The sequence below is a fragment of the Anopheles moucheti genome, chromosome 3, assembly GCF_943734755.1.
Source record: "Anopheles moucheti chromosome 3, idAnoMoucSN_F20_07, whole genome shotgun sequence".
In the NCBI taxonomy this organism is placed as follows: Eukaryota; Metazoa; Arthropoda; class Insecta; order Diptera; family Culicidae; genus Anopheles; species Anopheles moucheti.
The window spans coordinates 10,434,435-10,446,727 of record NC_069141.1 but is presented as its reverse complement, the minus strand read 5'-3'; the positions used below and the strand labels follow the sequence as shown (position 1 = coordinate 10,446,727).

At 46.1% G+C, this 12,293-nt stretch overlaps 2 protein-coding genes across 3 annotated transcripts in view; both read right to left on the bottom strand.

Moving 5' to 3' along the window:
- LOC128302093 (protein pinocchio) overlaps positions 1-8,402 on the bottom strand; it is a 29,196-nt gene extending 20,794 nt beyond the window's left edge. The window contains exons 1-2 of the mRNA XM_053038820.1: positions 7,949-8,402; positions 6,423-6,790 (exon numbers count right to left, since the gene is read on the bottom strand). Of these exons, the coding sequence (XP_052894780.1) occupies positions 6,423-6,678 (256 nt within the window). The 5' untranslated portion in view covers positions 6,679-6,790; positions 7,949-8,402. The remainder of the gene's footprint in view (positions 1-6,422; positions 6,791-7,948) is intronic.
- A 495-nt stretch (positions 8,403-8,897) lies between these two features.
- Positions 8,898-12,088, bottom strand: LOC128301396 (TBC1 domain family member 23). 2 transcript variants are annotated; one of them, XM_053037846.1, is made up of 3 exons: positions 11,844-12,088; positions 10,283-11,616; positions 8,898-10,165 (listed from the first exon to the last, which is right to left on the bottom strand). In XM_053037846.1, the coding sequence occupies exons 1-3, from the start codon at positions 11,858-11,860 to the stop codon at positions 9,441-9,443; spliced, it is 2,076 nt and encodes a 691-aa protein (XP_052893806.1). In that variant the 5' UTR covers positions 11,861-12,088; the 3' UTR covers positions 8,898-9,440. The 2 variants fall into 2 exon arrangements, with proteins under 2 accessions (XP_052893806.1, XP_052893805.1); XM_053037845.1 differs by having other exon boundaries at positions 8,898-11,616.
- Between the last annotated feature and the right edge of the window lie 205 nt (positions 12,089-12,293).

Genomic DNA, 12,293 nt, shown 5'->3' with positions numbered 1-12,293 from the left:
GTGTGGGTACGCGGAGGGTTGTAGATCCGATACACCCCTAAAAGTAAAACCAAAAAAAAAAAATAAACACACACAGATATATTACATATTATATAAACACACACAGATATATTGCATGTTACAAAATCACACCGTTGCTAGGCACACCGAAAATCATTTATCACAATCCTCGGTGCGCCCGTGTCACGCCACTGGCGCGCCACCGTACTGTTGGATCGTTAAATGTATATCATCCCCGCCCATTCAGCGGTTCACACCTCGGACAGCGTTTGTTTGGTATTTATTTGTCAGCACAGCACCACCGGGTTTTCGGTTGGTGACATCGGGCAGCTTAGCACTGAAAAGAAAGAGCACGAAAAAGCAACGGCGATCGCCAAAAAAGTGAAGCTCTGTATATTGTATTTTAAAAATAATTTCATCTCAAAATAAATTCGCCGAGCGAGCCCTGAGACTATGATCATTTCTCCAAACAACACAATCCATACGTCCCCGCAGCGTTGTGTTGGGACTGTATTTTCCAACAAAACCTGTTCAGGCTAGATCACACCGGACCGGTGATCTTCATCGGGGAGCTGTAGCTGACACCTGTTGTTGCGGTACAGTCGAACGATGCGATTGACAGGACAAATCCCGTCTGGATAGTAGATTATGCTCGGGACAGACTTCGGCCATTGTGCCGTACTTTTCCACCGACACTTGCAGTACGCTGCATCGCGAACATCACGCCAGCAGCTCATGCCATTCCGTTCCGATGCATCTCGCTCTCATTCCCGTGGGATGTAAAGAGAGATTCATCTCCATCGGTAGGTACACTGCCCGATAGCTCATCCCGGACGGGGGTCGGATGGGAGGAGAGGTTGGTGGCATCAACACGCGAACGCAACGAACGCCCGGTGCAACTCGGTACATGCTTGCTGATGCAATCGCAACTTAGCGTGTCACGTCTCGTGGCACGCTACCCCAGCGAGGAGTTTTGTTGCGAAGAATGGTCCGACCCCCGGCGGTGGTGGCATTAACTTTGCAATGTTTGACAAACATTTTGTTTCTATCGCTCTCGCCCTCGTCAATCCCGCGCCGATTGTTTTGCAATGTTGGCGAATTAGAATCAAAATAGAAATTTTCTTCCACTAAACAAACATTGCAATGCATTGCAGTAGTACTCAGTACTCGCCGGCCAAATTACAAACATTGAATGAACTTCACGTTTAAGCAATCATTCAGAAAAAAATCAAGCCGGTTTTACTTTAAAAAATTGCAATTATGGCCGAGTTCACCCGAGATAAGGTGGTCACCTTTCACTCTTTGGAGAAGGAAATGTCTTCAAACGAATGTGAATTGTATACTAGATTAAGTTACCTTCAATTCTAAGCAATTCCCTGGCATGGACGATCTTCTTGAATAAAAATAAATAAATAATTGCAATTAAATAATACTCCCCAAAGCACTGCAGCTCATCTTTCTAAGAAGAGTACCAGCGTTTAAGAAGCCATTTACATGGTGCTAATTCCTCGTGGTGACATTACAAACGACCGCATAATAATCATCCGACACTGTCACTGAGATGCGTGACCATGTAGGTGTACACAGTGATAGGTACGATTTATCTCACAAACTGTTAGTTTTATGAGTCATGAATCGCTGTCGTACATTTAGTAACGGGGACAGCACAGATGAACGAACTAGCGAAGGTTCGACACAGAAGGTCCTTCAAACGTGGCTTGGCGTGCGTATCAATTCCGTTTCGGTACAAACTATTTCTTGTCGCGATAATGCATTATAATTGTGAACAAACAAACAAACAAACAAGCAGTGGAAAAAAAATCCCTGGAAAATTCTACACCACAGGCACGATCGTACTGGTCCAAGCGGAAATTCACCACCACAAGAGCAAACAACAGCACGAGACCAACAACCGAGACCGGCCCACTCTTATTAGTACGGGTCGAAATCAAATCAACGATGTGTAGATATTATCACATCGATATGTTTGTTTCAAATGTCTTGCATGTGGCCGAATGTTCAAGAAGCGGCAAACCTCTCGCCCGGCCGGGAATCCCAAAACAAATCTCCAATACTACGACCTCCCGCCGGGTGGCCGGATTGCAGAAAGAGACAACCAACACAGAGCCAAGGTCGGTGGTGGTACGCGTAGCCATCGCACCGATCTCCCCCCAGTTTAGCATAAGCTGCACATTACCAATTGTACATTTTGTCAATGCGCACATCATACCAACCTTCACCGTCAATGCAATACAAACCCACCCAAAACGGATACCACAAAGACAGCACGCGGTGGATAATCCGGTATCAGAGAGTGAGCGACACCGTATGTAAACAGTGTGCGGAGCGTGGTGAGTGGGGAGTGGGGGGACGCATGTTTACGCGTGCGACGTCACATGCAGATTGACCTGGTCGAAGGTTGATCGTCAGCCCCGCCACTAACTAGCCGCACTAATCAACAACGCAATTTTCGGGGATGTAAATTTACGTCACTTGCGTCATAAATGCAAAGCCTTCTTCCATTTCGGTACGGTTAGGGCAGGCTGTAGCCGAATTTTATGTTGACAGGGAAATCCAACCCCCCCTCGGCTACGCGCGGCTAAAAGAGAGAAGTAAACATAACAGAGATTAAATGCCATTAAGATCGTCTCGGTTTGTGATATGGATGCGAACACGACATTAAAAAAAGGGAGAGCGCGAACACAGCCTCAATGCAGCATACAAACATCAACATTATGGTTATGGTGGCGGAATGGCGGGTTAGCAAAACCCGATCCCCGGTGTCATCCAAACTGGTCCGAACCGGTTCGGGCCGCATCGACCAAGAGTCGTCCGGGCAGCATCGCCTTTTGTTTACATCGCGCAAACTGCGGACACTGTCGGAGAGGCTTTCCCGCGTTTCCCGCATAGAACTGCGCGAGTAATCTTGATAAGAAGCCGGGTCGGCTGGACGGTGTGAAATGGGTGGAATTTCCCGGCCACAAACATCCGTCGACATCACACCGCAGTCTGCGATCGATACGACAAGACATCAAACGCCACTTACGTATGTTAGACCAATTGCAGAGCACTCGGGCAAGGCCGTAAACTCCCATCACCCGCACGCACATTGCAGTTCTGCCCCACGTACGGTTTCTTCCGCATTCCATCCCAGCACCCAAGTCACGGTCACCCTTACCAATTCCAGAGTATTCCCCGATATAAGCGGGGTGCTGTAGATATCGATTGTTTACAAACCTGTTCCACGTGTGTCACACAGTTCCCGGCGGAATCGACCGATTGGAGGTGGGATAAAATTTCACCGCTAGCTCGAAACGGTCACGTGATGTTTGTTTTCATATGGGAAGGAAGGAATTTTGCAACCCACGACCACCCACCCTTCCCGCGTTGCCTCATGGTTCGTGGACCAAGAATTTGAAACGTCGCCTGAAACGGGTTTTTGGTGATCGATCACGGGTGTGGTGAAACTAAGAAAACCCATAATATGCTAATTTCCAGCGCCTGGAAGGAGTTCATGATCAATTCAACGATCGAGGGGCTTTTGTCGCAACGGCTATGCTAATGGAACGTGATTTTCCGTGCGATTGGATATTCGTAAGTGGGAATGGTTAGTAGTGTGGATAAAAACCCCACGGTATTCCCTCAATTATCACACTGGAACTATATTGATTGATGTCCAAATTGTTCGCATTGAGAGAAATGTACCTTCAAGATGGTATTGCACGTGACTTGCGCTCAAATTTATTAAACACGAAATATATCGCTTTAGAGAAGAGAAAGTCTATGTAAGTAAATTGATGACTAATCTCTGTATTTCTTCAAACAAATAATAGGTGGGTAATCATCTCGATTCTCGATAGCTTTGTAGCTTGTTATGAGATTCGTTAGGATCAAACGGAACCTATCGATCATTTTCCAAATTTCTCCCCAAGGTATCCGTTATGATACCCGTATCCGACAGCATCCAGAAAGGCGAAAGATAGGTCTACTAGTGCCTTCATTATTACTCTTATTTCACTCCTTATACCCCCAACAATGCCTGTGGGTACACTGGTTCCCAAACATGCTTTGTTTTCCAGAGGTTTTCAAATTGTTTATGTTTTTTGCCTCCCAATAAATAAAAACATCATGCCAAAAAACTGTGACTCATTAAACAATGCGCAAATGGGGAAAACACGTAGGACCAAAACATGTTATTCTTCAAAAAAACACATCTGTGCAGTCGCACGGTGCGTAGCTATGGCCAGACAAATATTCGTCTCAAGTGTGAAAAACGTACCTATTTGCACGCAATATACGCCGACCGTAGAGGTCTTCTGGTTAGATTTGAAAATCGTAATCAAAGCGTGATATAAACAAACCTTTACTGTGCGCAATAATAGAAAGATACCTTAATTTTCGTCTAGCGCCTATAATCTGCCTCCTACACGCATGGTAACGCCACGGGACAGAGAAATTGCGTCATCCCAACTCATACATATCGCACGACGGTTGATTATCGATCGCAATCTTATCATCGGAAGTAATTCAGCGCTAAAAAATAGGCCCTTCCAATACCTATTCATGTACATATCGATTCATCGTGTTGAAAGTGAATCGGAGCGCAGAAAATCATATGGACAATTGCCGCAAACAGCCACTCTACTGCCCTGGTGGAAGCTGTTTGCGTAGGTTATGTACGATTCGTAAACAGATCATATCACGAAAGACGTCATCGCGTGTGTAAAGTTTGCCAGCACAGTTCCATCAGTCGATGACGCCGGACGCTGGAAGACGAAACTGGACATTAATGTTAAGATGAAGAAGAAAAAAAAACAACTTTTAAACCAACGAATTGGGGGTGGTCCGATATGGGAGATGGTAATAATATAAAAACGACACTACGAGGAGTACCTGCAGCGGAACCTTTGCCTGACCTCTTCCACAACACAAAAAAACACATCACCAGCAAACGTTGTCGGATTAAACATCGGGTATCAAACAGATGGGAGAAAAATGTACACAGACATGAAATGTGCCATCATCATAATCAGGAAGGAGGCTCGTACCGTTACCGAGAGCAATCAATACGGCGGCAATACCCAAGTGGACCCCATCGTATTGAGCAGGGGCGTATGCGAATAAACACATCAGTGCCCGGTTTCACATCATCTCACCGCGCATCTGCCGAGAGGCCATCTCGATGCGGCCTCGAACCTTCGTCCTGTCGATTAGATTATGTTTGCATCGTTTTGCCAGTTCCACCTCTTCATCCCCGCGAAAGCCCACACGGTGGTACCGGGCCAGAACAAACAAACAACACCCGCAAACGGGGTGTACACACACGAGCCGTGCCTTTTTTTGTACAACAATAAAAAAGTTGTGTACAGAAGTGAAATCACTCCACGAACGGTCCAATACCGATACGGACAATTTATTTTCTGTTATATATTATAGAAGTTGGTTAACTTTATTGAAACATCCTGAAAAACTAATTGGGATGTATCTTTTTCTTTGCTTAGCAATTCCTTACGACAATGAGCAAAAAAAACTCACACGATCAGCACCAATCGATCGTACGATTGTGTTTGTAGTACGGATTATTAGCACAATATTACACGTATATTCCACTGTGTTTGCCCAGCAAAGTAACAGTGAAGCTGCAAATCTTCAAAAACAAGTTCCTTATTTCTGTTGACGATCCCGATTAGAAGTCGGAGCCGAATGAATACGATCAACAGAGCAAGTTCGATCAACGGAGAGGTCGCTCCCCCAGAGTGTCACCGGGACACCAGGGCATACCATAATCGGGCAAGAAAAGAAATGGTGCACAAGAAAGACGGCAACCCACACGCAACACACACATTGGGGCAAGTACGCGTACATGTACCGTTCAAGGAAGGACGTTATCCGCATCTCCCAGCAAACGGTTGAAAAATAAGCTTGTTTATAAGCTGCAGGTTTATGTTATTGTGCGGTCCAGGTGACGAACTATTAGTTTGTCAATGTTTTGCATGTTCCAACCACAACAGGAACTGGGCCAGTGAACAATTAGTGGGGGAAAGGACGTCAGCGCTAGTTGTGCTGTTTACCGCTGTGACATGTATTTACTTTCTGACACGGAGCTTTTACAATGATCCTCCCATTCAGGCTAATGTTTGACTTCGAACCGAAATGAATAGGTCGTCGACTACGGATAAAGAGTTTGCTAAAACATTACATCAATATTTCTTTCGCCAGCGATCTACAACATTTCACACCAACCGGAATTGTTGTCCGACTGAGCTTAAAATAGTACCGGAGAGGTAAACAGTACGCGATCAAAATAAAATCATTATAAATAAGCAGTGCGATCAACCCAATATTCTAACTTTAACATTCAAATCGCAAAACGCTTTAAATGTGAATTTGGGTCAGTATTTTGCCTTTCTTTATCCACTTACCTTTCATTAGCTGGTTCAAATTCGACACAACCGAGGCAGAGTTAAGCCCGTAGTAGGTAGTAACCGATCGGGTCATATTCGTCGATACAAGTTGCCGGGCTAACTGCTGCGATCCGGTGGTCGAGCGCATTAAAACATTCGCCGCACCGGTACCGCCGACCGAAAAGTCGGGATCGTCCGCATCGAACATCACATTGTCCTCCCATTCGGAAACAAAATGTCGCGGTGCGAATGTGCCATTATCGTATGGTTTCATTGTGGGCGAGTCTTTACGCACTTTGCGATGAAGAGAACCGTCTCGTTTTCCTGGGGATCTATAATCGCCACTCTTGGGTTGTCCGCTAGGCCGATGGGGTGCTAAGTTTGACCTAAAACAAAAAATAACAATTCCTTCAGTTAGAATAAAGCGATTTAACGGGGAAGGATCATGACTATTCAAGGCGGTTAATTAGCTATCAACGGATGGGGTGGTTGTAGTGTTTGAAGCTCCTTTTTTCTGGTGACCCGGGACAAAGAAATTCCCCAGTTCCCGGTTGGATTAAGGGCCAACCGCCAAGGGTATATCAGTACGCACGCATATCATTTCGCTGCACACGATTCGTTCGCATTGGATGTCGATGTCAAGAAAGGTGAACTTATTCAAATCAGGTAAAAGCAAGCAAGTGTGCAGACCCATACACCTTCTTGGGAGCGACCACTCTACCGGCCCAAAGCAAGGTGACAGATTGTAGTTTTAATGGGACAACCCGAAGCAGGAGGTTAGAGTACATCGAGAACACAATCCGACTTCCTACTAGCGAGACTACTTCTGGCCACTTCTTGCACCAGGTTTCACGTGAGGGTGGCGTGCCGAGCGTTGCGCTTCACAGTGACAAACGCTTATCGGTCACAACGGAGGGAGATCTACAAAACGTGTCCGCTGTAAAGCAGGCATCAAAAAGCTTTGAGGGGGAAGATTAGAAACCAACGATGCCTACACGTGCGTGCAGATAAACAGTCTGACTTATTTTTAACACCGTTCAAAGTGCATCCATCTGCACTGAAAATAGTCTTACTTTCCGGCCACTGATGCGATGCGCCAGATGACCAATGCATAAATCATCTATCTATACTATCAGCTAAATCTGTCTATTCGTTTGAAGCACACAATAATTGACACCAACCTTTCCGTCCATAAAGGGACCTTCGCTTCGAACAATAGGCTTCCTTTTTCGAAAATTTGTCTTCTCGATTGACAATTGTACCATACCCCAAAACCGCTGGCACAGCTGCTGGGTCGGCAAATATTCACCGCTCAAATAGACTGACACAGCTAAACTGTTGAAATCGTGACCCCGCAATAGCCACCCGCTTGTGATTCGCCGGGTTTCGGGTGTGGAGTTTCTGTGTGTCTGTGTTTCTGGGGGTATATTATTCGGGCCCATCCATTGATAGCGACATCAGTGGACACTTAAGGAAAAAAATAATGGTCGTGCAGAAAAATAACCGAGCGAAATTAAGCGTAGCAACAAGATAAAAAGGCTCACCTGTGGTGTTCCTCCGGCGGGATGGTCTAACGAAACGGGAGAAGCGTAGTACAGGGGCGTAGGATGGCGTGATGCTCAGTGTGGGTTGGATGTTTGTTATCAAAATTATCACCTTCCCAGATGAAAACAAACTGTTTCTTTTTTGCTTTTCGTAATTCCTTCGTCAGGTTTCAGCCCACTGCACCGAACTGGGGAGAGCACCGCTTCAGGTGTGATGATGTTATTGATTTTTCACAGACCCGCGTATGCGTTTTGCAGCTACCGACCGATAGATGCAACCGACCGAGTGATAGATGCACCAGAGAAATCTAGCAGCAAACAAAAATAGTTCACCAGCTAATGCTCCACTTACTAAAAGCGGACCACGAACACACGCGCCACTTTCACTGATGAAAATTTCTCCCAACGGTTGTTACCTACAGCAACTTTACTTTATTTGAACAGTTACATTACCAGTTTCACAAACATTACACGACAATTGCAACAAACGAATGCCGATATCTCTAGCAATGGTTCTAGTTTTCGGCAGGAAAATCAGCTATTCCCCGAAAAAGCTAGCGCACAAGCAAAAATCGCACACAGATTTCCCACGATTTTTTGTTTTTCAACTGATTTTGACATGTCGCTCGGTATGACAGTGGTTTGCCCAACGGACATCAATTCAACAATTTCATCATTTTACAAATTGAAATGACAGTTTTATTTGTTTTTTTGTGAAACCAAATATTAAAATGTTTGAAAGCACACTTAATTTCATTAGAATTTTAAGAAATTTCTTATTACATTATCGTTAAATTTGTAAAGTTATCTTATGTGTCTGAGATGATTTTTTCCTTCAGTTGAACGCATCTCTTTGAAGCTTTCCCTGGTTCGGATGCATTGCAACACTGAACTGCAAACCCAATAAAATACGCATTTCTTTGGTTTTAAAATTTAAGTAACAACACCCACTGCTTGCTACCTGCATGACGGGGGAAGGAAAACTTTTGGTTTACGGTTTATTTCTATACACAAAGCTTTTGCTCCTCCATTTGCTCACATCTCACTACTACGGGAACCATTAGAAATCTCGGATTCAGTTCACTGTTCTTATAAATAATACTCCTCCAGGGGGTTGATTATAAGGAAACCAATTTAAAACTTCGCCAGGCAGTATGCCTTATGTGTGCATCTACACAGTATGCTACAACAGCACGGTCGAATCTTCTACGCACGGTAAGTAACGGACATTGGTGCACGACATGACGGCGGACTTAGAATACGTAAGTATAATAAAATATATAAGCATCACTATTCGTGCGTGTATAAGGAGCAAAATACGATCAAAAAGTAAAACAAAACAAAAATCAACGAATTTAACAACGATAAGGTTAGATGACTTCTTGGCTACAGTACTCTGAGATGATGGCTATCTGGGTAGTGGGCGGGGTAACAAAACGCAGAACCTATTCGAAGGGGACACACTACTGTCCAGAAGCCCTCGCGTTTATGTTCACGTCTGCTTTATAATGTGTCGCGATATCAAATCGGTCACTTCGCTCGCGTTAGGTATCAGAAACCGATCCATGTCCGTGATGACAAGGTTCTCCTCCTCCGGGTAGCCGTATTTGAACGTGATCAGATCCCGATGTCGTTTTTTAGCCGTAATTTTGACGATACTTTGCAGCAACCGTCGCACGATTATGCGAGCCCGATCGCGACGTGTTTCCAGCTCTCGCAGCACGATCATGTGGGTCGCCGTCACCAACAGATAGCTGTCGTACATGTACCCGTTCAGGTGGACCTCCTGGCACTTGAAGTGTCGTATCACATCCGGACCCTTCAAGAAGCCCTGTATCGAAACGATCTCCTCCCTCGGATCGGATTGCTGCTGAGAGTTTGTTTTAGTTCCACGCGCCACCGACGATGATTCACTAGCGGCTGAGTTTAACTCATCGTCCTCTTCATGATCTTCGCCGATGCTGAACACCGGTGGCACGTTTCGGTACCGCTTACCGTTACGATCGTTCCGTGAAACGTGCTTCTCGCCACCGTTACCGGTTCGGCTCGATCCCGGCTCGGTTGCACTGGGGTTGGAAATGTAATCAATAAGCTTTTCCTTCACTTCGGCCGATTTGGTTTTCATCGCTAGCGATAGTTTGCTGAACAGATCAATCGTTGATTTTCGATCGCCAGCGGTGCCATTATTGTTGGCCGTCTGACCCGTTCGTTGATTGCCTCGTTTGAGACTGTTCGTTGCACTGCTGCTAGCACTGTTGGCACCACTGTTTAGGACTTTCTGGTTGTTGTTATTTGCGCCTCCTTTACCTCCATACCGAAGCTGCTCCTTGTTGCACAATAAGCACTTCAGCGGATCGTGATCCTCCAGACAATCTACCATGCTCTCACCGAAATATTCATGTATCGCTTCGTATCCACCCGTCAGCAGCGACACGTATTTGGTATTTTTCTGCAAAAATGAAGCCACCACCATGTGTGTGTACTGATCCTCCTCCAGCCGACCGGACCCAAGAAAGCACAGATGCTCTCCACCGGCATTGGAATTGGCATCGATGGCATTGCGCTGCGAGCGAAGTAATCCTTGCACCGCCGTTTGGAATGCTTCCGGTTCCTGCAGCATTAGATTACTGTCCAGATGGAACGCTGTGGAAAGATGACCCGAATTGTACTGTTCCGCCGGACGGCAATCCACCAGGAAGAATCGTACCGCTTCCGGATGGGGATTCTGTATCGAAGCGTTCTCGATCAGCTCATTTACCGACACTGGCAAACAGAGAGCTTGTGAGACGACCGAACCCTCTGGTTTGCTGGTTCCTCGCTGTGCACCAAACAGCACCTGCAGCAAATCCCGCTTGAAGGAGGCCGGCGTTTTTACGGAGTAATACTGGGCGAGCGAACAGAAATCGAGCACATCGTCCGCCTCGATATTGCAGGGCATGTTGACTAGAAAGCTGACGAGTTCCTCCTTTGAGGATGATTTCATCGTCAGTATTTGATCGCGCTGATTGATCAGCACGATCAAGCTGAGGAAGAACACGAGGAATGGATCCGACTGCTGGAAGTACAGGTCCCACATTGAAAGTACGACCGGCAGCGTGCAGGTGGAAGCGAACAGCGTCTGGAACCATCCCATCGCATAACAATCCGGCGTAATGCGCTTCGTGTCCAGGATGGTACAGAGCTCCGGGTCGTGGTAAAGCAGCAACAGACGAAACACATTAAACACCGTGCCGTTCTTGGCGCAGCCCTTTGGAATGTACGTATCGCGGATCGCTTCAAACAGGTTGTACGTGTCGGAACGGATCAGCTTCAAGGATAGCAGCGGCAACATCAACTCCACCCAGCCATTGTTTGCCTCGTACAGAAGGTTGCGGTTTTTGCAGTAAAACGTAAGTATCGATTCGAGATCGCACACTACCGACACTTTGTCCTCATCCTCATTGCCAAGCTTGCTGACAAACTCCTCACAATCCGAACGTAACTGTGCCTGGAAGGGTAAATCGTAGATCTCGCTGAACTGTGCCAGCTGGTCCGTTTTGTTGCGCACTCCCAGGCACACTTGCCACACATCGAGCCGCAACGCTTCGGGCAGTGCCTTGCCATGGCATATTGCGTAAATGTCGTCCACCGTGCAATCATCCTGTAGCGCCGATTCGAGCTCAATCAACCTGTCCATGGAGAAGAGAAGCAAAAAGATGACGAAAGCAACCAAACACACACACGTATGCACAAACGAAAAGTGTCAGAAGAATGCGAACACCCAAAAGACAGCCTACTGGCGAGTGTGAGTCAAGCGCCTGCCAAAGGGGTTCGCTTATCATCCGCTTATCACATCAAGGGTACAGTGCCACGGCACGAAACCGTCTTCACCGTACCGTGACGTCGATTTTCTTACCACAAGCCGTCCTCCATCCTACCGTGCAATGGCACAGGGCGCTTGAGCAATACGGGTGGCAGCAGAAAGTGTGTTGTTGTTCCGAGCAGGTATCCTTCGCCGTTCACGTATTTTCTCAAGCAGCGCGTCGTGGAAATAATATCGTCATTGCAAACCAAACACTACAAACCAATCAGCTAACGCTTCTAGCGCTACGGTACTATTCGTAAGCAGTTTGTTGTTTGCACCGATTCGGTTCTAATTGACTTCACTTTCTGGCCAACAAAATAAGTGCCAGCCAAGGTTTATTGAGCATTGAGGGTGGGGGCCAATGTTGACATGGACATCTTGGATGTCATTCTGACAGTTGGGCGCATGATGCCAAGATGTTTATGAAATGAGAGCTGCTCTTTTAAAATTCCGTTGTTGAATGTTTATCGTTTATTTCGTTCGATTATTTTACGATATAAT